The following is a 27,770-nucleotide window of genomic DNA, read 5'->3' on the forward strand; positions in this document are numbered from 1 at the left end:
AAAGGCATTTTGGTTAAAAATTAAGCCTGATCGTATTTCTATCCTCTAGAAACAGCAGTAGATAGGCAGATCACCTTTCCTTTATCTCCAGCTCTTAATATTGAAGTGGAGCAAAATGGGAAACCTTCTCTTCTTGAACTGAATGAAGAAATGCAGCACATGGATGTTGAAGAATCACAATGTGAGTTGAATTTGATAGTTTTTGTGCAAAAAAGTAAAATGAGAATTAAAAATATAGCATGTTTCAAGTATTTTCAAAGAATAACAATCTATTTCATGTGTAAAAAGTTTTAAAACATAACTTAAAGTTTCTGTGACAGAGCTTTAATTTTCACCTTATCTTTTTGGAGAATTGGTAGATTTAACATTGCTGCATTGCTTTAGAACTTTTTGCAAAATTATGTTGAAATATTAATTAACTTTTCGGTGGAAATTATTTGCTCAGTGGATTTTATCATCTAAGTGATTTCTCACTCATTGGTAGCGTCTTTAATTGTTTAATGTAATAATTCATAATATTTTATTTTGGACTATTTTTAAGTAGCCATGTTATGAGTAAAACACAAGTATTGTTACATTCTGTTCATTATCCTCTTATTTCAACCAATATTTAAAAGAAAAAATACCTTCTCATTTAAGGTCTTAGATTATGTCCTTTTTTAGAAGATCATAAAGAAGACATTTTATGTGGGCCAGTGTGGCTGGCTAGTGGCCTTGATTTGTCAGGACATGCTGGGATGCTGACATTAACAAGTCCTAAGCTTGTTAAAGGTAAATTATAATTTACTTTCCAAATCTTAAGTGTATTTTATTATCTTCATGTTGGGAAAATTACTTTTTTGTGGTAGATAACAGATAATTCACACTTTCTTAATTTGTTAATTTTTGTTTCTATCCTTTAAAAATTTATCTACCTAATGCTTTGAAAGATTTTTTTTGTTTTTAGTTTCATAAAACAACTTTTAATTGTAAACATTGCACTGATAAGATTAGACATTTGTAGGACTGAAAGAATGTCATCTAACATGTAAAATCCAGTTGAATTGCTCATTGGTTATGGGGCTATGGGAGGAGAGAGGAAGGGAGGGAAAGAATCATGTGAAAATATTCCAAATTAAATTAATTAATTAAGAAGAAAAAATAAAAGAATGCCATCTAGTTAGATTCTAGTTTAATTCTGGTTCTTTTGGAAATAATTACAGTATACTATCTTTTTAATATGCAGTTTAATTTGGTATTTACAACATATAAGATTATTCTTGTTACTGAGGGAGATAAAGGCGTTAGAAATTATTCCTTTTTTCAAGGAATTTAACAAAAATGGTATTATGTATAGAAAAAAATCATAATAGAAAGTGAAATGTTGATAGTGAAAGTATTTTGGAGATTTAGAGGGAAGGATATGATTTTTCATTGTTGTATTGGGTGGATGTGTGCTCATGGAAGGTTTTTTTGAGCATATAGTACTTGAATTCATGCTTGGGTGGGATTTCAACAGGTAAATGAGAGTCAAGTTGATTCTAGACATTGGGGAAAGACTGAGTAAAAGTATAGTAAAATAACAATGGAATGAGTATGAGGAATGACCAGTAATGGGACTGAGTGAGTAGATCATATGAAGGAAGAGTTGATGAGATTTAATTGGAAATATAGTCTGGAGCTTCATGGAATGGAAACTTGTCAAATGGGAAATAGATAACTTTTTAAAAGTTTAGTTAAATGTAGAACTTGCATGGGCAGAACTCTTTAATTATGAATAATTATATATCCATCGTGTATGGCATAGAATGATAAAAGGTAGTAGAAAGTCTGTGTTAGCATTGTTGCCACAGGAATGGTAATCAGAAATAGGGGGCATAGTTGAATCATAATATCAGGAAGTCAAGGTTTTAAAGAGCTTTGTCATGTCAAACAAAGGATTTGTAAAGGTGAACTTGGCTAGGTTTTAGGATTGAATATTGATCTAAGCCAAGAAGAAGATTAAAAAATAACCTTGGATAAGCTAGGTGGTTCAGTGGATTAGTTTCAAATTTGGCCTCAGACACTTCTTAGCTGTGTGACTCTGGGCAAGTCATTTAATCCACATTGCCTAGCCCTTACCACTCTTCTGCCTTGGAACCAATATGCAGTATTGATACAAAGACAGAAAGTGAGAGATTTTCTTTCTTTTTTTTTAAATAACCTTAATTTCTAGTCAGCCTGAATATAATAATGATGCCATAAATAGAGTTGGGAAAGCTGAGTAATACAGGTGGATTTTTTGTTGTGAATATATTGAATGCAAGGTGCCAGGATAAATATCAGGTCTGAAACATTTTCCACTACAAAACCTAGAGCTCCTAGTATTTTGCCATAAATAGTTCCTTTCTTTGATCTTTGACATTATTAGTGTATATATCTGATGTTAGGATCTATAAATCAAAGTTTATGGACACTTTATTTGGTTTCTTATAATTCCAAAATCTTTTCCAGGACAATTGGACCAGTTTTTTTTTAGTTTACTTTTATTTTTTCCAATTAGATTAGTAATAAAAAATTAATCTATTTCTACTGCTATTCTCTCCTCTTCTCCTCTCCATCCTCAATAGTAGGACCAATTCACAGCTCCATAAATTTGGTGTGCCTATCTTGCTACAACCCCCTCCAACATATATTATTCCTATATTTTGTCATGTTCTGATCAGGTAGCTGATCTGTTCTCTTCTAATTTTTTATGTTGTCACATAAATATTTTTACCTTATTGTGATATATGGTTTAAAATATTAGTCTATTTTAGTTTCTGCCAAACTTTTACAATTTTTCAAGCAAATCTTACTAATAACAAGTTTCTTCTTCAGTATGTCCTTGGTTTTTATCAAGCACTGGATTATTGCACTGATTTGTTCTTAATTGTTTCCTATGTAGCTAATTCTTTTAATCAATACTAAGAAAATAACAAAAGACTTCAAAACATTGAATGTGTAATTTTAAAAAATAAAGACAACAAAACTAAAAAAAGCACAAAGGAAGAAATACTGAAAATTAAAGGAGAATTAGAACAATTAAAAAATAGACTTGCAGGACTGAGAATTCAAAAATTAAAAAACCCTGATTCTTTTAAAAGACTAACAAAATTAATAAATCTTAGATTAGTTAACTTTGAAAAAACGAGGGATGAAAATTAAATTAATAAAATGCATGAACAAGTTGATATTATCAGATATTGAAGAAATAAGAATTATATCAGATTATCAGAACTGCATTATGCTATTTTATATGTCAGCAAAACTGAATTTTAAAAGAAATAGAAAATTCTGTAACCTTTAACTATCATTTTGGGGAATGGCTTTTGTTCTTGCATAATTGCTTCAATTGCCTTTTCTGATATTCTGGATATTTTAGTTTTTATCAGAAAGATTTGCCCCAAAGATCTTTTTCTTCTGAGTTCCTGTTTCTTTTCTAATTTTTGGTTTGTTTTTTTTTTTTGATGCATTGGGATCTGCCCATTTTATTTTCCTGTGATATCCATTTCATCTCATCAGGTCAAGAACTCTTTTGTTTTATATAGTTTAGATCATGTTCTCTTATGTATCTTATGGACAGAGAATTGAATAACCTTTTGGTAAGCACCTAACTGCAAGGTGCCTGTGGAAAGTGCTTTACAAATAACCCTATTAATGTTCATGAAACTGTGAAGTGTAGGCACTGTTATTACTCCCATTTTACCATTGAAGAAACTGAGACAGATAAAGTGACTTGCTGAGAATCATGTAGCTTAAAGGAGCCTAAGTGCAGATTTGAACCCAGACTTTCCTCGTGCCAGACCTAGGGCTTTCTCCACTGTGCCACCCAGCTTTCCCAGTTGTAGGTGGTATGTGACATTTCTTGTAACTTAATTTTTACCAGACTGCCTTTCAGTTTTCCCTTCTATCATTGGATAGAGTTCTAAATTTATTAGCAATAACAACAGGAGAAAGAAATCATAGGCATAACAGAAGAAGATTCCAAACTACTTATTTTCTGGAAAATGATATTACTTTCTTAATGATTCCCTAAGATTTTCAAATTACTTCTGAAAAATTGCAATATTTATAATAAAACTCAGAAAAATAATTGCATGTTTCTGCAGTTTTAACAAAATCTAGGATGGAATAATAGAAAGGTTAAGTCCCATTCATAATAGCCGCACAATGCAAACTTGCTATAGTATAATAAAAACAGTCGTGTTGTCTAAATTAATTGGCACATTTAATGGCATGCTAAAATACTGATGGCATATTTTATAGGTATAAGCAAAATAGCAAAATATATTTCAAGGAACAAAATAAAAAAAAGACCTACAATCTCAAGAGAAATGATGAAAATTCTAGGAATGGAGAAGTAATGACAGTTAAGCCATCTGAAATGATACCATAAAACATGGAGTACAAAAATCATTTAGAACTATTTAAAACATGTGAAAAGTACAAAAAAAGAGTATGTGTGCATATGTGTATGCTTTTTTCATGTCATGATCGTTTTCACATTTATCTTCCTACATCTCACCAGTAAGGTCATTTGTGACAAACAACTTCATTTAATTAAAATAAAAAGTCAAAGTATGTTTCCCATATCCAGTAACCTCTGCCACATTATTAAGAGGAGGGAAATGCATTTTCATTTTCTCTAGGATCAGAATTTATATGTTTTTCAAGCCATTGTTTTTATTTGTTCTCCAGTTTCTGCTTGTTTTACTTTGTATCAGTTTTTATAAGTCTTCCTATGTTTCTTTGAATTCCTTATATTTGCCATTGATTAGAGTGTTGCATTCACATATGTAAATACCTTAGGGTATTTTATAATAGTTGGACATCTACTTGTTTCCACTTTTTCTCTAATATAAAATAGTGCTTCTTTTAATACATTTTTTATATTGGGAACCTTCATTTTGGTATGTTAGTTTCATCAGGCATATTCCTCTAATGAGGAATGATACATAGTGCTAGAGGCAGTGAGTATACCAAAATTAAAATGACACAGTCCCTGCTTAAAAAAACTGTTGTCTTATTTACTTCTTATTTCTTGTAGGCATGGCTGGAGGAAAATATCGTTCCTTTTTAATTCATGTCAAATCAGTGAATGACAGAGGAACAGAAGAGATTTGTAATGGTAGCATTCGCCCTGTGGTAAGAATCCCATCTCTAAAACCACAGAGTAACAAGGGACATTCACTTGCTTCACTACTGGCAAAAGTTGCAGCAGGAAAGGTAAGGAAAAGTATAATTTTGAAAATGAGTTTAGATGTGTTAAATAAATAGTTCAGGGGGAAAAAAGCATTCATTTGAGAGTGAGGATACCTAATTTTTTAAAAGCTTTTTCTTTGACTTTAGGAATGTTATATGCCCTCTTCTTTCCCCAAAGAAAAAATATCATTAGTTTCAACCATATGATGATATTTTGCAATTTATTAAACCATGTAAACAAAGCAATTTAAGAGGAAAAAAATTATACAAATAGTCACTGTATAGCATCTGAATCTTTTAAATTGTACTTAATAATGCCTTTTAGGTCTTTATTTAAAAAATAAAAGATAGTTATTGAGCTGCTGCCTAATTAATAGATGGATCTTTTTTTCACCTTGCATTTTGGTTAGAATGACTTTATACCTTCAGGAAAATCTTATGAATACCTTCCCTTTCATCCATTTCTGTTCGCAAATGATTATCTCTAGATCCGCATTGGCGAAGCTGTGGCACACGTGCCCTAGCATGCTAGAGGGGGCTGTTCCCCTCCCCCTCTGCACCCTGCCTACAGAAAGTTTTCACATGCCCCACCCCTCTATCCAGCAGCCCAGTGGGAGCACTTCCTCTCTCCACTGTCTTAGGTAATACAGGGGCTTTCAGGCAGCTTGAAAGGTGCAACTTGAGTACAAGATCTCTAAAAGTTTTACCAATGCTGCTCTAAATGTTTATAAAATGTTTATAATTTCAATTAAGTGCAATACAGTTCAATTTTTGCTCTCAGTAGACAGGTTTAGGAGGATCATTTTGTTTAGAATGTCACTTTAGTTTTCTTAGTTCTTCATGAAAAGTTCCTATAACTCAGATATTTTAATTATCATTAAATAAATATATTTTCAGTGCTTATGTTTCGTTATTTTTACCATATTACATATAGTGGCCAATTTTAAGATTTGTATAAGTGGGAATTATGCTCTGTTCTTTCTATATGATTATAATATAAATGGCATTATCAATATAGACAACTATAATATGAAATGACTATTTGTAAAAGTAATTTCCCCAAGGTCTGATCAGGTGACATCACCATTCAATAAAACAGTGTTATCCATTACTTCTGGAAGCAAATATAAATATCTTTCTTTGACATTTAAGTAATTTACCAATTGAGCCCCTTCATTCCTCCTTTTGTTCCCTGGTCCTTCATTCCCAGTCCCTCCCTTACTTCCATCCTGTCCTTTTGTATTCACCTCTACAGACTTGTATAATGGTATTGCATCTCAAGCATTTGTATTGCCTTTCCTCCTATGTTTGGAATGCCCTCTTAACTCTTTTACATAATGCCTTTCCTGATGACCTTAACATTTTGTATACTGTTTCCCCAATCAATCTTGAATTCTTCTTATTTATATTGTTTACATATTTACATTTTATCTTGTCTCCTCCTTTATATTATAATGGATTATATATAATCCATTATAATATAAACACTTTTTACACTTTTTTTCTCTATATATCTTTAGTTTGGCACAATACCTAACTTCTTGATAATGCTTAATAAATGTGTGTGGTGATTGATTGCCTTGCTCTATGTTTCTATTTTATCCTGGGGATTTGCTGTAACAATTATCCTTTGAATACTTCTGTGTTAGTTATGTCTATGAAAGCAGAATAAGGAATTATAATGATTACAGGTTTAAGTTAATTTAAAAAACTGTAAACTTACCATTAATCTCATTTTTTCCTTCATATGTATTGGAAGCAGTGATTTTTCATATATTTTTGAAATGAATGTTTTCTGTGTGAATAGGAAAAGTCATCAACTACAAAGACTGAAACTAGTGGTTCCTCAAGAAAATCTGAAAACCTCCGAGGCTGTGATTTGTTGCAAGAGGTTTCAGTCACTATTCGTAGATTTAAGAAAACTTCAATTTCTAAAGAAAGGCAAGTGTGGTGTACATTGAGGAAAACAGTAGACTTGTAATGGGGAGGATACTTGAGTTCTGGTCTCACCAATGTTAGTAACTAGTTGTGCAAGTCTTCTCTTTTCTTTGTGCTTCATCTATAAAAGAAGTTTGGATGTTTTTGGATTGTTGTTTCATTCTTGTGCCAAAATTCTTTGATTTTAAGAATTTTTTAAAAATCCTTTTTGAAAGTTTCCTTTAATTTGACTTTAAAATAATCTTTATCCCTTCTTAAGAATTATTTAATCACTGATTATATTCATGATTATAAAAGTATTGTTCATCTATATATATGTGGTATTCTGTCCCTTATTTAAAATGAACCACTTTTACTTACTATGCTTTAAATGGAAAATACTGCAGTTTGAGTTAAAGTATACTTGTATTTGAAGTTTAGATCTAACATCTAATGCAGATGTGGCTTTGGACAGTATTTTGCTGGGGCCAAGTTTTCTAGGATATAAATTAAGGATATTAATAACTTCTCACTATTATGATCATTCTGTTATTTGTGTTATCAGAGATAATTTCATTTTAAGAATATTAACTTTATGATTAATGCATTACTTATTTCTTTAGGGTTCAACGATGTGCCATGTTACAGTTTTCAGAATTTCATGAGAAACTCCTTAATACACTCTGCAGAAAATCAGATGATAGCCTAACTACAGAACATGCACAGAGCCTTGTGTTGGACACTTTGTGTTGGTTGGCTGGAGTCCATTCAAATGGACCTGGAAGGTAGTATGATCTCATTAATTGCATTCCCTTTCTCCTGCAAACATTGTAGACTGTGTGGTAGACTTAAATGGGTCTAATGTTCTGGTCTTATTTTACAGCTCAAAGGAAGGAAATGAGAGCTTGCTTTCCAAGACACGTAAATGTCTTTCTGACATAGTACGTGTTTGCTTCTTTGAGGCAGGACGAAGCATAGCCCATAAGTGTGCCCGATTCTTAGCATTATGCATAAGGTTTGTGATCTTTTAAGTTGTAAGTTTGTATTATATGTTCATGCACACACAGTTTTGACATGTTGTTTTATTTACAGTTTTAATGTTGTTAAAACGAAGTATGAAAAATTAAAAAATATTACATTCCTGAAACATAGACTTTGGTGGAATGAACCTTGAAAGTGCATCTAATGTGTCCTGTACCTACAGACAAGAAACACCTAAAGCATCCTAGTCAAACGTTTCACTTTATTTTTAAAGGCCTGCACGGAAGGAGGTTCTTCTCACTCTGGGTGATTGCTCATTAAAAAACAAAACAAAACAAAACAAAAACTCATTTTCAGAAGTTCTTTTTATTTTAAGTTCCATGTGCATCATCAGCATTAGACCATTTTTACTTTTATTCTCTTTTCTGTGGCTGTAGAAAACAATTTATCTCCATGCTGTTGCACATACATAATCATATTTCTAGGACCATCCCTCACCCTTATATTCTACAGGCTAAATAACCACAATTCCTTTAACCTTTCCTCATAGGTCCTGTTTTCCAATCCTTTAACCATCTTCGTGGCTTTCCTCTGAACCCTCTCCAAGTTTTTCCACGTCTGTCTTAAGTTGTGGAACCCAGAACTGTATAAATTTTGCCATGTACAGTGCCTTCAGTTGTGTAGTGCGTATGATCATTATTGGAGGGGTAGGTGGGGGAATTTGAACTATAGATTCACTTAGGTGGGGTACAGAGTGTGTTTTCCTTTATTCATGTTTACCTTTACTTTTTTATTTGTTTCCAAGTACTTTTCTGCTGTTTTATATCTAATCCTGTCCCATATTTCAGCAAGTGAGCATGTTTTCTTGTCAAATCATCAGATGAAGTCATTATTAGTAATATTAAGTAGTACTTGACTCAGGACTCTTCTTTGCAGATAACCCATTGTTATATTTCATGGGGTTTGAATTGCACCAGTTATTCTTTTGATTATGGTCCTCCAGTGAAAATATATAGCTGGCCACTATCATGTTATTTTGTATACTTTGAGGAACATAATCAGAAATCTTGCCTAAGTTGAGATGAATGGCATTTTTTCTTTTCTCTCTAATCTTTCTACATAGTCATTCTGTCATACATGAAAATTATATTAAATTTGTGGCTATTTTGGGGAATTATTTCTTGCTGTTTCAAAGTTGATTCCTTGATTTTTTTCCCTGTTCTTTGTCTTTTTCTTTAAAGGCCAGTTTGAAAGTTTTATGGATATAGTAAAACTGTTAATTTTAAGTGAATATGTGTTAACCTATAAAAGTTAATAGATTAATGAGGATTTTAAATTCCTAGAGAAACATAGTATATATTAAAACATGATATTATTATTACATTTTATTTTCAGACATTACTTGTGGTTTTGTCCTTTATGAAGTGACCAAAGCTGGAAAAAAGACCAAGGTTTCTAGGGATAGGGATCCTTGAGTGTCTTTAGCTGGAAGCTGTGAACTATGTTGTATGGAATTTTTTTTAAGAGCCCTTGATTTCCAGAAAATACTATAGGCATCTTCCTTTCAACCCCTGTTTACTTACTTGGTTAACTCAGCTAAGGGGCTTAAAGGAGAATAAAGTAATGATAGTGACACCTGCCTTTTGAATATCTCTTGTCAATAAAGTTGGTGGAATGTTAAGAGATCAGAAATATTTGGAATGCTAGTTATTTTGACAGGTAATACCACTGAACACGACCTTAGAACTTAATAAAAATTCATTCTTCTCATGAATAAATCTTTTGAGACCTGATAACTGAACATGCTATCGAGTCAGTGTTGGCATCATAGGATCATAGATTTAGAACTGCCCGAAAATTTCCTTAGAATATTTGGGGCAAGTCAGTTAACATTCTTGGCTTCAATTTTCTTAAAGAGTTTGGATTAGTCCCCTGACTGAGTTGTGAATCCTATGTTCTGTGATCATAGTATTAAAAAAATTTATGTTTTTATTTTTCTTTTGATAGCAATGGCAAATGTGACCCAAGTCAACCAGGATTTGGATCTGTCCTGTTGAAAGCTTTACTTGACAATATGCCACTTTTACCTGCAGCCGCTACTGGTGGTATGTGAAAATCTTCTAAAACAAAAAAAAAAATCCAAGAATTTAAAATTCTTATTTCTTTTATTATCCTTCAATTTTTCTACTTTTTATCTACATTTTTATCTACATTTTATCTACATTGGTGATTTAATGGGTATGGGCACTTAATCCTTTAAGGTGTATAGATCATTACCTATCCTTCTGCGTGTCTTGAGTATGAGATAGTTAATATTCTGGAAGTCATTTTCTAGGTCTTTTTCTAATTGAAGAATAGTTATAAACCTGTGATGATGCCATTTATTATTTTGTGTTCTTGCTATGTAACTGGTTTATCTTTTCTTGTCATGTATGTCTTTGTCTTTTGTACCACTTTTATACTGATGATATTTGTAATATGTTTCAACACCCTGTACATCCTTAGCTTACTCTGGATTATTTGCCATTTTGATTCTTCAGTCATTATGGTATCTAAATTTCACAGTCATTTTTTGAGTCCCTGCTACATATTGTGTTGCCATCAAGTATGCAATGACAAATTAAAAAAACCTTTTTCATCAAAATACTTAGGATTTACTATTAGATGATTTGTAGGCATATTTGTTCTATTGGCTGAATATTATTATTGAAAAAAAAGTTGCTTTGCTAGCAGGGACCAGCTCTAAAACTAAATTTTCAACACTTATTTTCTATGTAAGGTAGCCTTTTTTTGCATTTTATTTTGAAACTCATTTCTATTACTGTCTCTGCAATACCTAAAATATAGTTACTCTCTTTATAATTGCATATAATAATCTGGACTGTATTTTGATAGGTATTTTTCATCTTCTTGTTATTACTAGATCAAGCTTTCATGGATATCATTGATTTTTTAATGTTTGCATATGATATCTACAAACCTGAATATCTGGAGAATCTCACTATTTATACAGAATCCCTCTTCAATTTAGACTTTTCATAGGATATCTTCCATGACCTTGATCAAAGGTTTTGATTCTTTTTCAAGCTTCTTATTGATACTGACCATTAAAGAAATTATGATGATATAGCTGGAAAGGCATTTCATTTATACAAAGACTTGGTTTTTTTGGATGAAAGCTATTTTGCTTTACTGAGTGAAATGCTTATTTGTAATCAATATACAATAAGTATACTTATTAAACTCTTTGTGGTTGTCTTCTACTGAGCCTCTACTGAGAAGTGGGTGCTTTAGCTATAGTTATTCCTAATGGTCCTTTTGCTTGTACCAATTATGTGTACCTCAATGGGATATAACCAACGGCAATGATGGTGAACGTTTTAGAGATGAAGTACTGTCTACCCTCCCCATCACCTCACAACAGAGAGGTCCCTCTCCCTCTGCCCCTCCTTAAACTAGACAACAGAGGGAAGAAAGTGCTCTTACTGGGCTGCTAGGCTGAGGGGTAGGGAAGTAAGGAATGACCTCAGGTTAATGGAGAGGGGGAAGGGACCAGCTCTGCCCTGAGTCTATCTTGCTTTCTAGTAATGAACTTTGGTAGTCGACTGCAAGTGTGCTCAGAGAGGGCTCTGCATGCCCTTTTGGTCATGGGCATCATAGGTTTGTCATCACAGACCTGGAGGAAACAGTGCTTCCTATTGCTATTAAGGGTACAATAAAACCAATTCTGTCACTGAGTATTTTCCTTTCTTGGAAAACCTATGAGCTGTCTTTAATTTTTTCTGCAACTTCATGTTCCCTGGTTTCATGTATAGTGAGACTTTCTATATTGATACAGTTCATTTAGTTCCTCCAGTAAGCACTGGAGTGAATTTAACATTTAGAGTAACACCAAGAGTTAATATTTGCAGAGAGTATGAAAAACTTCCTAACATCATCATCTCCTATCCTATTCTCTGTTACTCTTTTCATTGTCACTTAAGGGAAAGGACTTTTTGGGAGTGTGGACTATTTTACAAACTTGCCTATTTCATGGTTCAACCTGGGCTAAGCTTTCAGTGATGAGAAACCTCTCTGGACTTAAAAAAGCTTCCTATCTTGTGTTATTCTGACATAGTCTTAGAAACCAAGGATTTGTCAGTGCCATGATGAGCATTGTCTACTAGAACATTGTAGTGCCTTTTATCATTCATTATCACATCAGATAAAAAATTTGCAAATATTCTATTTAAAAGGATAAGTCATGTTAGATAGCATCTCACATTCTGTTTTCTTTTCTCTGGATATTTAGTATATTGTCTTTTTTTAGCATTTTCCTTTTTTCCCATAGTATTTTAGGTTTAATAATTTTCATCTCAATTTCATCTATTTATAAACACTGCTCTATCTAATTTAGTTCAGTTTTATCCTTTTAAAGGTTTTATAGATTATATATTTTTAAAGGGTATATATTTTTTCTTTAACTGTTAAAGACAGGTTATAATATAGTAGATTAAGGTTCCTAGTTTAATGAGCGTATTAATCCACAGTCTTTGTCTTTACTATAAAATTGTGTAATCTTCTGTTTCCTATGCTTATAGGTTCTGTGTACTGGTATTTTGTCTTGTTGAATTATGTTAAAGATGAGGATCTTGCTGGCTGCAGTACTGCTTGTGCATCTTTGCTTACTGCTGTGTCCAAACAGTTGCAGGAAAGGCTAACACCAATGGAGGCTTTACTTCAAACCAGGTACTTTAAAATAAGTAATTTGGTCCCATTTATGTTTACTCTGAAACATCACCCTTATTTAAGTATTGTTTGAGTGCATGAAACAAATACATTTAACTCTAAAATTTTTTGGAATTTTCCCCCCTTTTTTTGTTAGATGAGTTTAGAATCTGTCATTGAAATTTTTCATTTTCTGAGTTCCAGTGAGTTTAAATGACAGTCATTTTCTTTTCATTATATGTAAGCAATTATATAGTAATCTTTTTAACAGAACAGAATGTTATTGATTGTATCTTCTTTGCCAGGTCTATCAATATCAACCAAAAGTATTTATTGAAATGGATTAAATTATGTCACTTAAGCTTCCATATCCCCCTTCCAGGTATCAAGAGTTTATATCCTTTTCCTTCATTCATTAAAAAATAAGTAAATAAAAACACACCACATGTTTAATTTCATTCTGCCTAAAATCTTTATGGGGAATCTGATTTTGGTCTTACAAGGTTCCTTTAAAAAATTCATTGTTCATACCCAAATTCTATAAATGGAAAAGGATTCACAGCTAATTTACTATAATGGTAACACTTAGACAGTGATTATATAATTGACTTCCTAGTGGAGAAGAACGAGTGGACAGATGAATTTTCATTGTTTTCTACCTTTTCTCCAACTTTCTGGACTTCTTACTTTGAAAAAGGAATATTTCAGTGCTATGTCTGATTTGACAGATGCATCAAAGGAAGGAAAAGAATATGGCCTTCACCTTTAAGGCCGTACCTCCTTCTCTTACTACTATCCATCCCTTTTTTTTTTACTTTTATTTCTTCCTATCCCTCTCATTTCCAACCCAGTCCCACTTTGTGTTACCTTTCACAAGCCCTCATGGCAGCCTTTATGCTAGTTGCTATGATGAGGATGGTGATGATGATGATTTAATGGTAATATTTGTTATTTTTATTGTACTTAAAGGTCTGTTGCATGATTTACATATGTTGTCTTGAGCCATAAAATGGATAGTTTTATTTTAAAGTCTAGGAAACTGAGGCTGAGACAAAAGAGATTAAATGACTTGCTATTTCCCATCTAACTAATAAATGTTAGAAGTAGTTTTATTCTAGGTTTTACTTACTCAAAGTTCAACACTATTAAACTGTATCCCATTATACCATTCAGATAATTTTACTAGAGATAATCTTATTCTGTTTTTTCCCTGAAATTCAGATGTCTTTTATCTTTTGATCTTTCTTGCTTGATTGTACTACTTTGCATTTCCCTGTGGTATTTAATTTTAGGGGAATAAATAGAATAAAAAAGAAGTGATCTAGCACTCTGTTTATTGCTTTCCTTAATTTCCATTCTTGATACATAAAAGAAAGCTTCCTACTCTGGTTTTTCTTTCTTTTTATAATGGATCTTTAATTTCTCTGCTGTGTTTATTCTAAGGTTAGAAACCCCCTTTTCAATTGCATCTTAGAACCTGCTTTGAAGTTTATAGTTCTAGAGTTGCTGGGTGACAGTTTTTGATTCGATGTCAGGAAGACTTGTTTTCCAGAGTTCAAGCCTGGCTCAGACACTTAACTGGTTATATGATCTTGGGCAAGCAGTTATTTGCCTATGGGACCCTGTTTCTTTCAGTTTCCTTATCTGTCAATGAGTTGGAGGAAAGAAATGGCAAACTTCTCCTGTATCTTTGCCAAGAAAACTCCAAATAGAGTTATGACAAGTTGGACATGACTGAAAATGATTGACCACAATTCTTATAGCTTTCTCCAAGGTTCTGAAAAATTATATGTCTCCCCTAAGATCCCAAAGTCAGCAAATGTCAGTGGCAGACCTTGAATATAAGTCCTTTTGACACCAGAGGCTTACTCTTTATCCATTATACCAAACTTCTCGTTGGTACTATTAGGTCTTTGCTTGTTTTAGGCACAGAAAAGTAGAAGAGAAATTACTAGACAACTCGATACTATGATAGTGGCTGAGGAAAGAAAGAAACCATAGGCAGATGTAATATGGTATTTTTTACGGAATTACTTGTGAAATACTTAACTAGAAAATGTTTTCACAAGCGTATCATTTTGAATTTATTAAAAATAAAAGTTTATAACATGGAAATTAGATATCCTCAAAAATCATTTCTTGAAAATTAAGAGGAAAGCCTTCTCCATGAAAATATCTTGAATTTTATTTTATATTGGTGTGTATTAGAACTCTTAAAAGCAGACCTTTGTTGAGTTTTCTTTTTTCAGTTTTCATTCATTCAAAAAATAATTGATTTCATTATCTAATATGTACAAATCATTGCTATAGATCTTATGGGAAATTGAGTAGTGACTTAGCCATGTTATTTATAATTTGTATTTTACATTCTAGTTTGGGAGATCGTACACAAGTAACAAACAAAAGGCTGAATGTTAAAATTGCCCTAAGTGAGATATGAGTAAAGTTTCGTTTATATAAATCTGTTTATTCATTTTAAATTAGTTCATTTTGTTTTCCAGATATGGATTATATAGCTCACCGTTTGATCCAGTTCTCTTTGATCTGGAGATGAGCGGCTCCTCTTGTAAAAATGTGTATAATAGCAGTATTGGTGTACAATCAGATGAAATTGACCTCTCAGATGTCCTTTCAGGTATTGATTTTTTTAAAAACCTGAAACAGTCTTTAATGTTGATGATGGAGTTTACATTTTCCTAATTATATTCCTCATTAGAATTTATGCTGATTGTAAAATGATGAAAATATTGTTGTTCAAATCTTCCTTTTTCTCCCATTAATCCTCCATTTCCTTTCCTTCTACTTTTTCTTGAGAAAAGCTGTTCTCCAGAGTGTTGCCAAATGCCATATGCATAGTCAGGGGAGTTGTTCGATCCCAGGTTCCTCTGACTGAATTCTCCATTACTAAATTAATGTGGCAGAATAAAAGAGGAAATCCCAAAAGTTACCCTTCAGTTTTGAGTGAGGATGTTTGTTTATGACAATCTGATATATGTAATTTATTGAAGGGAACTTGTTTGGGCTGACATTTTACTTTAAATTGTTCTTTAAAGGAAGCTCAAGATTCTTTGGGTAGTTCTTTTTATATCTCTCTGTCTAGAGGCAAAAGGTAGAGTAGAATTGATCCAGAAAAGTGTCCTGTTAATTTTTACAGTAAAAAGTATCTGAAAATTTTATAGTAAACAAGTATGTGAAATAACAAGTGAGATGAAATTCAGATACAAACATTTGCTGGGGTGGTATTGTGGAAGACTTTAAATGCCAGGTTCAGGATTTTGCATTTTAACCTAGGGTAAAGTAGGGTACTGCTAAAGAATATTAAATGGAATAATTATATGGTCCAACTGACCAGACTTTGGAGAAAGAATAGTCAAATTTGACTTACCTTGTAGACATTTAAGTGGACACTTCTAATAACTTGCTAGTGATATACATCTATAGTTAAATGCTTAAGTATCTGTGTAGGTACCCATTTAATACTAGAACTATATGTGAATGGTCAAGGTGATGTTTTTTAAGCAAGTAAAATTGAACGGTGATATTGAGTTAAGGTTTAGGAGGAGGAAGTGAAAGCAGTTAATTTGTCCACCAAGTATTGTATTACCAAGTTCTTGTTCTATAGTCACCCCAAACTCAATATTATTGGAATTGATCTTTGTTTTCTTTCCAAAAATGGCTTCCTTCTTGCCAGTTTTGCTAATGCACTGGAGTCTTCTCAATTATAAGTGAGGTTTAAAACTCAAGTTTATTTTTTTTTCCTTTCTCACTCTGTATCCAGCCATTCCCTACCTCATGGTGATTGTTTCTTTTTTTAATGTTGAATCTATCTTTTTTTCTCATACTTACACTCTTTCTCCAAGTGAGCCTAGTATGATGGTCTCTGTACATAATAAATATGTACAGAGGTATGTATCATGTGCCTTGTTTTCTCTTGCTTTATAATTATTTCATCATCTTCATATTGTAATCAATTTCCAAAAAATATTATTTTGATTTTACATCTCTTATATTAAAAAATTCAGCCAATTTCATTCATATAGTACAAATTTCCATAGTGTGATTTGAAAGTTCCAGTTCATTTATTTTGGAGCTTTGTCTTCATAATATGTTATCTACTCTTTTCCTCCACCCCCAACAACAAAATTCACAAATAGTGAAATCCTACCCATCATTTAAGGGCCTCGTTCAGATATGGTCTCTTTTACATATCTCTTGCACCTAAGATACAAATCATCTCTTTATCTCCTGAATTTATAGCTTTTACTGTTTGGAACAATCACATAGTAGATTGTATGAGATGAGTTTGTGTCTTTTCTTTTATTAGTATAGCAATTCCACTTTCACCTAACAAAATCTTACCATGACTAATAGCCTACTTTATCCATGTAAGTACATCCCTTAGTGAAAATATCCATAGGAGAGGAAAGGAATGGCTATTATTTTTTAATATATTTAGGGCAGGGATTTGTAACTAGCAAAGAAAAAAATATACATTTTTTTTTGCTCCTAATTTCACCATCTGGGGCAACAAGTAGGGATAACTTGTTCAATACTGTTTGCTATATTTTTAAAATTCATAAATTTTTCATTGTATATGATGCAACTTAAGTCTTCTATTGTAGGGAATGGCAAGGTTAGTAGCTGCACAGCTGCTGAGGGTAGTTTTACTTCTCTGACTGGACTCCTTGAAGTTGAACCTCTGCACTTTTCTTGCGTTTCAACCAGTGATGGAACCAGGATAGAAAGGGATGATGCAAGTACGTTTACTGGTATATACACTCTTCATTATTTTTTATATATGCCTATATAGAATAGAGAGTGTTTTTAATAACAATATCTTACTAACATGAATCAGACATAGGAAACAAAAGTACCTCTGTAATTTATTTTGATCAAGGGTCAATGTTATATTACAATGTTAGAGGTTATATTTTTCAGCAACACTTACTTATGTAACTGTGTAGATGACTGTATAGATTAGATTTGTTACCTCAAATTGCACTAGGTCTATTAAATTATTAAAATTGGTATTCTGAGTATGGCCTTTTCCTTAAGCGGAATTGGATTCTCTATAAACTTGTAGATCCTTCCATTCATTCATCTTTAAAAACACTTTATTTCCTAAAGAACTATTAAATCTTTCTCTGACTTTTTGAGCACCTTGCTCATCAGAAGGGCAGTGTGATTAAAGTCAAGTAAGTTATAATTAATTCTCTTAGAGAGAATGAATTTCAGTAAGGCAGTGGGCTGTTTTCTTTTAATTGGATTGTCTATGTGTATGTACACACTCGAGTCCCCATCTTCCCCCAGGCAGGTCAGAAAAGCAATATGGTATAGCAATGAGGGTTAAATGACTTGCTCAGGGTCATATAGCTAGTAAGTGTCTGAAGGCTAGGTTTCAACCAATGACTTCCTGTTCTAGCCTTGGCTAGAACTTGGCTAGAACTCAGTCCACTGAGTTACCTGGCTGCCCCACTTTCTATATAGTATAATTGATTCTCACATGATCAGTTAATAAAATAGTTCTTTCTACAAAATTTCCATGATTAAGTACTAAAAAACAGTTTGTAGAACTTCAATATTATAACAGCTTTGATTCTGTTTTAAGTTGCCACTTTAGACACTGCCAAATGTAGTAATTGACCCCAGTACTTTAGAAAGTATAATTAGATTTTACCTCATATTTGTGACTGTAAAGGTTATAAAGCACTTTATTCATATAACCTGTTATTTGAGTAATATTTTCCTGTTTTTTACTGATGTGGAACAGGTTCCTTAATTTATTCATGGTCAGTCAGCTATTATGTGTGTTTTGAATTAGGATCTGAATCTTCAAAGAACTCTACCTACTGTGTCCATTTCCACTAATAGTACTAAATTTAGTTTGACACATTTAGTTAAGACATTATTTCTGAGCAGGCTATAATTCATGTATTCAGGGACTTTTCATATCAGCAGAAATTACATGATTACAAAATGTTTTTTTGTTGCACAATGTGAGTATTTTTGTATAACTTTAAAAAATTAACAACTAATATTGTTACACTTCCATTTATCCTGAATCATTAGGGAATAAAGTGATTTTTTCAAAAAACCACAAATTTTCTGGTTAATTCAGTTTACATTTTTTAAAGAATTGGAAGAAAACAAAGTATACTAAGTAGTATACTTTTGACATAATTTTAGGTTTTTTGGTTTGAATTTAGAAGAAACCTTTGCATTTTGTAGGTTGATCATTATGACAGGAATTACCTTATCTATCATTAGACATGGTGTTTTTATTTATGATTCTGGATAAATAGCAGTTTTCTTTAGTTTTTTATATTCATAATTTTAAAAAATCCTGTTATTGTATGAACCTCCTCTTCATCCTTGTTTGTTTGTGTGTGTGTGTGTGTGTTATTTTTTGTCTTATGCCAGTGAGTTCCTTCGGGGTTACCCCCGCAGTAGGTGGCCTCTCCTCGGGGACCGTTGGGGAAGCTTCGACCGCCCTGAGTTCAGCAGCCCAGGTAGCTTTGCAGTCTCTCTCTCATGCAATGGCTTCAGCTGAGCAACAGCTCCAGGTGCTGCAAGAGAAACAGCAGCAGCTTTTGAAGCTTCAGCAACAGGTTGGAGACTCTTTGGCTATTTATTTATGATGTCTCTAAACTTCAAAAGCTGAGAAAAAGTCCTCAAATAAAATTGGCCATTCTTCCTCATCAAAGGAAGTGAGGGGACTGAAAAGAGCTAATTGTAATAGCCGCTTAAATATCTGACACTGTGTGGTTTACAAATAACTTGGATGGTCAGTGTAAAATATGACTTTATAATCTTTGATATCATTAAAGCAATTGTTTATTTCTATTGAGTATTTGTGTAAGTAATACTAATAGTAACCTTCCTTCATTCTGAAGGGAATTACATCTCTACTAAGTAATTTAAATTTGTAGTTTTAAGATTATAGATGAAAGACACATTTCTTATGTGTCTTCTTTTGCCATTTATGATTTAAGACTGTGTTTATAAACGCAGTTTGCATTATATTTGCTTAAACATTAGAAGAAATTATTGTTTGCTTTGAATAGTTAACTGTTACTTAAATAGAAGATGCCAAAATTCAAAGTTTTACATTTTTACCAAAAACTTTTCATGTGGAAATGGCATTTCTGGTTTGGTCATGTATTGTTCTGAACACAGCTTTTCTCTCATTCGTGCTTTCACTTCTCTGCCTTTTCCCTCATCCTCATCTCAAATATCCTTTACAACTCTTTTTTGAGAAAAGCTGTTAAAATCATTTTGTTACTTATAATATTTTTTCTTTTTTTAAAAACTTCTGTCTTAGAATTGATGCTGAGTATCAGTTCCAAGGCAAAAGAACGGAAAGGACTAGGGAGGGTTAAGTGATTTACCCATGGTCTCATAGCTAGGAAGTGTCTGAGACCTAATTTGAACCCAGGACCTCCCATTCTAGGCCTGGCTCTCAATCCACTGAGCCACCTACCTGTTGCCTTATTTGCTTTAATTTCTGTTTAAGTTATTTTAAATTGAGGATTTTCTTTAAAATCATTTTGTTAAAATGTTTTATATTTTTCTAACAACATTTTCTTTATCTGTCAATCTCATTTAATAAGCAGTTCATTTAAAGTGAGGATTTTCTTTAAAATGGTTTTATTAGAATGTGTTTTTTTTTGGTCCAGCATTTGCTTTATTGTCATCTTTATTTAATTAGCAATTTATTTAAATTAAAATGGTGGTATAGTGTTTAAAATATGGAACAATGCATTGTTTATTTTTAGTATTTCCTGAACCAAGTTTAATCCACATTTCCTGCTTCTACACATTCTTTCCAGAAAGCCAAGTTGGAAGCCAAATTACATCAGACTACGGCAGCGGCTGCTGCAGCAGCATCAGCAGTGGGTCCTGTTCACAACTCTGTGCCTTCTAATCCAGTGGCAGCACCAGGATTTTTCATTCATCCATCTGATGTTATTCCCCCTACACCGAAAACAACACCTCTCTTCATGACTCCACCACTAACTCCACCAAATGAAGCTGTATCTGTTGTGATCAATGCAGAACTTGCACAACTCTTCCCAGGCTCAGTTATCGATCCTCCTACAGTCAATCTTGCTGCACATAATAAAAGTGCAAACAAGTCTAGAACGGTAATTGATCATGGATTTAAGCAGATGAAGACTTCATGGTCTCACTACTCATAATTTTTAATAGAATACAATATGATTTAAATTCTATAACTTAAATGTTAGCATATAGAAAGCATAAATTGTATAATATACTTAAATACAAATATAAATTAATAAATTATATTCTGTAGCCTCATTTAATAAATTTTTATTTTAACGAATTAGGCTAATCTCAAACTTGGTTTCTTTCCTTTTTACTTTTAGACTCCACTTGGGACTGGCCTTGCTCTAGCAATTTCTCATGCTTCACATTTCCTACAACCTCCACCCCACCAGTCTATTATTATAGAGCGAATGCACTCAGGTAAAATAAAATTTTAAAGTATTAGTTTTCTTGATTGTTTTAAGATTTAATATATGATGGGGGGTTTTCTAATAATTTTATTTTCCTTTGGTTCTCCTTTATAAATAAATACCAGATGCTTTTATGTAGCTAGGATTTATTGAGATCAAGCAAGTTAGTTGCTCATCAAATAAATGAAGAAAGCTACTAAGCAGGTGCAAATAGTTTTTGGAACAAGCTGATTTCATCTCTATATAAACTTTGCTTATGAACAAACTTCAACAATAAAATTAAGAAAATTAAAATTTGGTTTCATCAAGATGGCTGATGTTCTGACAGAACTTTTTGAAGGCACTGTCCTTAACCCATCAATTCATAAATTTTCCTTAATGACCTACTATGTGCTATATACCCTATGAGTAGTACTAAACTCAGAGTTAATCCTTTGGCCATGCTTTTGGCCAATTTCTTGTGACAGAAGATTGAATGTAAATTTGAAGCTAGAATGGACTTTGTAGTTCATATTACATATTTATATTATATTTTTCTTTATATTACAGATGACAAAACTGAGGGTTCAGAGAAGGAAAGGAACTGATCACATGGTTATGATGTATAGAACTGTAATTAGAACACAAGTTCTGACTTTAAATCCTACAGCCTTTCCACTGTACTATGCTGATAGAGAGCTGAGGATTATTCAGACTTTGTTTACTCAGAGAACCCATAGCAGTTTTTTTAGGCTGATTCTGTGTACTTCTCTAGTTTATTGGGAAAGATTTAGTCAAATTTTCCCACTATATGTTGTTTATAAGTACTAAAGTAGTTTTTTCTTTTTAACCTTGAAGTTATTTTTTTTAGATTTGTGTGTTTCCACTGACCTGAAATTATTTGCTACTTTGTAGTTGGTAGTACTATAGTTGCATGAAAGAATTAATCAACTTGGATACCAACATGAGAATATGATAAATAGCCTCAATTCTCCAGGAATTTTTTTCTTAATATAGAATCAAGAGCTTTTCTCTGATTTTGTTATTTGCCTGTGCCAATGTTTACTCAGCAAGCACATTTAATAGCTAGGATAGAAATCATAAGCTCATAACATTGTTAAAAATGCAGGTATTTTTCATTTGCATATCAAGAGAGCCAACAGATCTATAAATGTAGATAATATCACCACACAAGTAGTATAACAACAAATTCTTGCTATTTTATTTCATTCAAGTTATTTTAAAATGATAATCCATATAATGGTGGTTGTCTTTTTTAGGAGAATATACAGTGCAGATAGTGTCATAGCGTAAAGTATTCTGTGCTATATGTATTATTTTAAAATGGAAAAGAAATTTAAAAGTGACTTACACAATTATGAAAATGTTTCTTTGTTTAAAAAGTGCTCTATAATGGATATTATGTTTAATCTATGTACATGTTAAAACCCCCATATGAGGCTTTAAGTTTCTTGAAGGCATGAATTAATCGTTCTTATCCTTTTGTCTTTACCTTCTTGCAATGAGTACGTTGATTGAATTTAATTTCATTAGCATTTGCTAGCATTCTATTGGTCTATTTTAAATTTGGTCTGATAAGGATTTTGGTTTTGGTTCTTAAGATAGTTTTCATGAACTGCTTTCATTCAACATGACAATAATATTCTTCAACACCCTTTTAAAGAAGTTCTCAAAATAAGTAAATTACCTCCCTTGAAGTAATATTATTCTTAAGCTTAAATGATTTAGGTTTTTTTTTTTTAATTTAAAAATGAAGGTTTTTTGTGGACTTCAGAGAATTATTTATTAAAAACTGCAATGTTTGTTATTTTTCACAAATTATTTTCCATTATTTAAGAATTTATATTTTATTAAAAAGTTTTATGTAATTTCTTCTTAAAATAATTCACTGAATCTTTGTTTACTTCATCTTTTGGTTATTCAGCATTTGCTGTTTCAGCCAACTCTGCTTTCTTTTTCATAGGAGCAAGGAGATTTGTAACCTTAGATTTTGGCAGACCTGTACTCTTGACAGATGTATTGATTCCCACCTGTGGGGACTTGGCCTCTTTATCAATTGACATCTGGACATTAGGAGAAGAGGTAGATGGAAGGCGATTGGTAGTTGCTACTGATATTAGCACCCATTCACTAATTCTTCATGACTTAATACCACCTCCTGTATGCAGGTTTATGAAGGTAAGAAAAAGATAATTGAAATGTTTCTGGCAACCTATATTAAGAATTTTATTAGTCACCAATTAAAGCCTAATTGTACATTCATTAAAATACTATGTTCTTGAAATGTTTATTGTGGCAGATATATATGTTTTTCATTTCAGATCACTGTCATTGGTCGGTATGGTAGTACAAATGCTAGAGCAAAAATCCCATTAGGATTTTATTATGGTCACACCTATATCTTGCCCTGGGAGAGTGAATTGAAGTTAATGCATGATCCTTTGAGAGGAGAAAGTGAATCTTCAAATCAACCAGAAATTGATCAGCATTTAGCAATGATGATTGCCTTGCAAGAAGATATACAATGCAGGTTAGTGTGGAATAGTTAAAGTCTTGCTTAATATTAACAAACTACTAGAGTGAATGCATGAATCTATGGGCATTTATTCAGTATTTACAGTGTAACAAGCACTGTGATAGATGGTTAATATATAGAAAAAAATAAAACCCTGTTCTCAAGGAGCTTACACTTTATTTGAGTAGGATAACATAAAGTTTAGTTGTGTTACAAGTCGTAAGGCACAGTGCCTACCGATCAGTTTTAGGGTGAATTGCAAGAAGTCTTTATATTATATTGTTAGATTAGATAACAGTGTTTGGTGTCTCAAAGAAGTGGAGGCAGAAAATGTGGTAAGGCCTAGACTAGAGGTTTCAGACTTGATACTTGAAGGCCAGTCAGCAAAACTCCTGGATGTGGAACTAGATTAAAAGAAAATTGGGAAATGTTTAACAAAATAAATAAAAAACCTGTAAAAAATAGTTGTCATTTGTGATTTTCTAAGTCAATATATCATTTTTATTTTGAGTTTGACACTATTAGCCTTCACAACCTTTGGTGGTAGTCAGAAAAAGAGTTGGCTGGTAGTCACCAGTTCACAAGTCATATGACCGACCAATCTGCCTATTTGGCTGATAGGCACCCTGGACCTAGAGGAGGGATTAAAAGGAAGGAAAGGACTAGTTTGGATGGTGGGTGGGTTAAATCAAACTAAAATAAGAAGGAAAGAACACCTGCCTGGTGGTATCCTTGAGTTGCAAGTATTTTCATTTAGAAAAGGGTGCTGCTTAAATATAAAAAAAAGATAAAGGAAGTAGAAGAACTGTATACAGTAACAAAAAAGTTTTAATTGGACATCATGTTGGAGTTTTAGTTTTCGTTTTATTGTTCCTTTTTGTTTTGTTTTTTCTGGTATCAATCACTTTAGCAAATTCTTTGTGGTTTAATTCTTTGCAACTCTTTTTATATTGTATATTAAGGAAGAATGGACCACAAATTCTTTTACCTTTTGTTTTTCATTTATAGATACAATTTAGCTTGTCATAGACTGGAAACCCTTTTGCAGAGTATTGATCTTCCTCCACTCAATAGTGCCAATAATGCACAGTATTTTTTGCGGAAGCCAGATAAGGCAGTTGAAGAAGACACTAGAGTTTTTTCTGCCTATCAAGACTGTATTCAGTTGCAACTTCAACTCAATTTGGCTCATCATGCAGTACAGAGGCTTAAAGTAGCATTAGGTGCAAGCAGAAAGACCTTGAGAGAACTTCCTGAAGCTAAAGATTTAATTCAGATGTCCTCCACTGAACAGTTACGGACAATCATCAGATATCTCCTGGATACTTTACTTAGTCTCCTTCACTCTTCCAATGGTTTGTGGTTTTTGTTTTTGTTTGTTTGTTTGTTTGTTTTAGTTTATCAGTATGTTGAGAAGCATGTTGCTTTGTCCATTAGTGTTGGAGCGGAACCTTTTATATTGCCTTTTCTCTGCTTACTACAATAAAATTAATTTGGGGGATGGTTCTGACTAAATAAAAATTTAGTTATGCATAGTAACATTTCTTAGTATGTCAATTCATTGATAAGTTCATTGTCAAAGTATTATTGTTCTCTTTTGTTTTTTGTAGGTTTCTATAGTCTTTGTCCTTGTATCTGAATTATGACATACAAATTTTTATATATCTAAAAATTTAAATATAGACTATTATTACAATATGGAATTTTTATTTTTATAACCAAATTAGTTTTATATGGGTTATTTAAAATATCATTTAGGAAAAACAGAAGATTTAATGCCTGAAATTTTCCTATCTACTGTCACCTTATCCCTTTTTCAAACTAATATGAAAGGTCCCAGATTATTTCCCTTTTTCATATCTCATTCCATCATTTCCCATTCCTTTACATTTCTTTCAGAATAATTTTCTGACAGTGTAGGTTTGAATATGTATCTCCTCTCTAATTGATATATTCCAATGATTCCTTATTTCCTCTTAAATATGAAATCACCATGTTTGCATTCTAAAGCCCGGCACAGTCTATCCCCATCCTGCCTTTTCAAGCTCATTACATATTTATTCTGCATCTGTGTACATTTATAGTCTTAGAAAACTTCTTATTGATTGCATACTTTTTATTGATCCATGTATACAATTTTCTGTGTCCATACTTTTGTACTAAACTCTTTTATGCCTTAAATGTAATCTTTCCCTCACCTCTCTCTTAGAATCTGTTACTTTCACAATTTAGTTCATACTGCTTCTTTCTATATGAAGCCTTTTGTAATCTCTCCACCCTCAAGTGTCTATTAAAAAAATACTCTTTAAGTCTTTTATATACATTTAACTATGGAAATTTTCTCCTCTGATGTATGTATGTGGGAGGGATTGCTTTTGATTTGTCTTCATATCCCCAGATTTTAGCACATAGTAGATGATTAACAAATCCTATTTGGATTTTTTGACTAATAATATTTACTTTTTCTTTCCAAAAATAATCAGTAAATACCACATTAACAGGAGAATTGAATATGATAGCTTTTCAAAATTTACTAGCTAGACCTGATCAAATAATGACATTGTATTTGCATAAAAAAGAAATATTTTTTTAAGTTGTGCATATTTTACATTACTAATATTAAAATTTCCTTTTAAATTTAGAAGCCAATCTTATTTCCCTGTCTTAACAGGACACTCGGTACCTGCAGTTTTGCAAAATACATTTCATGCTCAGGCTTGTGAAGAACTATTTAAACATCTGTGCATTAGTGGAACCCCAAAGATACGTTTGCACACTGGTCTTCTTCTTGTTCAGCTTTGTGGTGGTGAAAGATGGTGGGGGCAGTTCCTTTCCAATGTTCTTCAGGAATTGTACAATTCAGAGCAACTTCTTATTTTTCCTCAAGACAGGTAGGAGAGATTGTTGGACTCCTTTGTGTTTATTTTCAGTGATCTGATGTAGGGAGACTATTTGCAAACTGAAGGAAGAGTGAAATGAAGATTAACTAACATTACTACTGCTATTAAACATGTCTTTGGATTCAGGGCTGGTGAAATTCCCAAGGATGAGAGATCTGAGGAATCTAGAGGAAGGAGATAGTTTTCTTGGGTTTTTAGATCAGACTTTGTTCATCATTTATTTTGGTAGGATCAAGTGAGGCAGAGTTGAAAAACTCTGCTTTTTCCATTGCAAGTAATGATAGTCATCTTTTATAATTGAAATGCTTTGTAATTTAGCCCCATTCCCCCACCCGCTATTGAGTTACTGAAAGGAGGAAACATAAAAAATTGAAATAAAAAAAAATTAAAAGTATATTGAAATAATAAACATTTCTCACGTACTTCACTTCATATGTGTAGGTATACTAATATAATAGTACAACAGATGATATAACAACATAAAATCCAACTTTTAGAGTAAATCTGTTATAAAATAATTACTTTAGCCTTCTTTTTGATTGACACAAGGTGATTTATTGTTAGAGCCATTTTGTTTTATTATGTTTTTTATTGTGTTCAGTTTCCCCAGAAAAGGGAATGGAGCTTGAAAATATAAACTCCTCTGATTAGTTTTCAATGCTCTGCAGTAAGTGCCCCTAAATTACTTTAACAGCTTCAGCATTTCCTTTCTCCTTGTTCTAATGCCAACATGCAAGTAGTTATAAAGAATGGTGACACAACAAATCTCTCAGACTATCTTGATCCATCAAACTTCCTTTCCCAAAGTAACTCCCCCCTTCCAGTTTTTTCGTTTCTCATTGGTATTATTCTTTTGCAAAATGCTGAGTTTTAAGAGCTTAGAATTACATTGTCTACTGGATTAACAATTAGTAGAAATTGTTTTTGGTGTCATTTCTGCTAGTAACTAGCTGTTTTAACCTTGAGGAAGTCATTTTCATTGTCTGTGAACTATGAGTTTAGGAGTCAATGTTCTATAATTCTGTTTCCTGAAAAGCATACCTAATATATTGCTTGAAAAAGTTTGCCTAA

At 32.4% G+C, this 27,770-nt stretch overlaps 1 protein-coding gene across 19 annotated transcripts in view; it reads left to right on the forward strand.

The window, feature by feature from the left end:
* Positions 1 to 27,770, forward strand: part of BIRC6 (baculoviral IAP repeat containing 6) — a 286,722-nt gene that overhangs the window by 85,895 nt on the left and 173,057 nt on the right. For 7 of the 19 annotated variants that reach the window (XR_008915486.1, XR_458692.3, XM_007476045.3 and 4 more), the window contains 17 exons: positions 50 to 181; positions 640 to 771; positions 5,048 to 5,226; positions 7,010 to 7,143; positions 7,743 to 7,904; positions 8,003 to 8,134; positions 10,108 to 10,205; positions 12,681 to 12,828; positions 15,309 to 15,442; positions 17,430 to 17,576; positions 19,228 to 19,415; positions 20,637 to 20,951; positions 21,195 to 21,294; positions 23,248 to 23,462; positions 23,606 to 23,814; positions 24,808 to 25,154; positions 26,471 to 26,690. Coding sequence is in view for 17 of the 19 variants with exons in the window: in XM_007476045.3 (XP_007476107.1) it covers positions 50 to 181; positions 640 to 771; positions 5,048 to 5,226; positions 7,010 to 7,143; positions 7,743 to 7,904; positions 8,003 to 8,134; positions 10,108 to 10,205; positions 12,681 to 12,828; positions 15,309 to 15,442; positions 17,430 to 17,576; positions 19,228 to 19,415; positions 20,637 to 20,951; positions 21,195 to 21,294; positions 23,248 to 23,462; positions 23,606 to 23,814; positions 24,808 to 25,154; positions 26,471 to 26,690 (2,992 nt within the window). In the remaining 2 variants the exon portion in view is untranslated. The remainder of the gene's footprint in view (positions 1 to 49; positions 182 to 639; positions 772 to 5,047; positions 5,227 to 7,009; positions 7,144 to 7,742; positions 7,905 to 8,002; positions 8,135 to 10,107; positions 10,206 to 12,680; positions 12,829 to 15,308; positions 15,443 to 17,429; positions 17,577 to 19,227; positions 19,416 to 20,636; positions 20,952 to 21,194; positions 21,295 to 23,247; positions 23,463 to 23,605; positions 23,815 to 24,807; positions 25,155 to 26,470; positions 26,691 to 27,770) is intronic. The other 12 variants (XM_056813241.1, XM_056813246.1, XM_003339747.4 and 9 more) reach the window with 7 other exon arrangements.

Source organism: Monodelphis domestica, chromosome 1 (assembly GCF_027887165.1).
Source record: "Monodelphis domestica isolate mMonDom1 chromosome 1, mMonDom1.pri, whole genome shotgun sequence".
NCBI classification, from domain to species: domain Eukaryota; kingdom Metazoa; phylum Chordata; class Mammalia; order Didelphimorphia; family Didelphidae; genus Monodelphis; species Monodelphis domestica.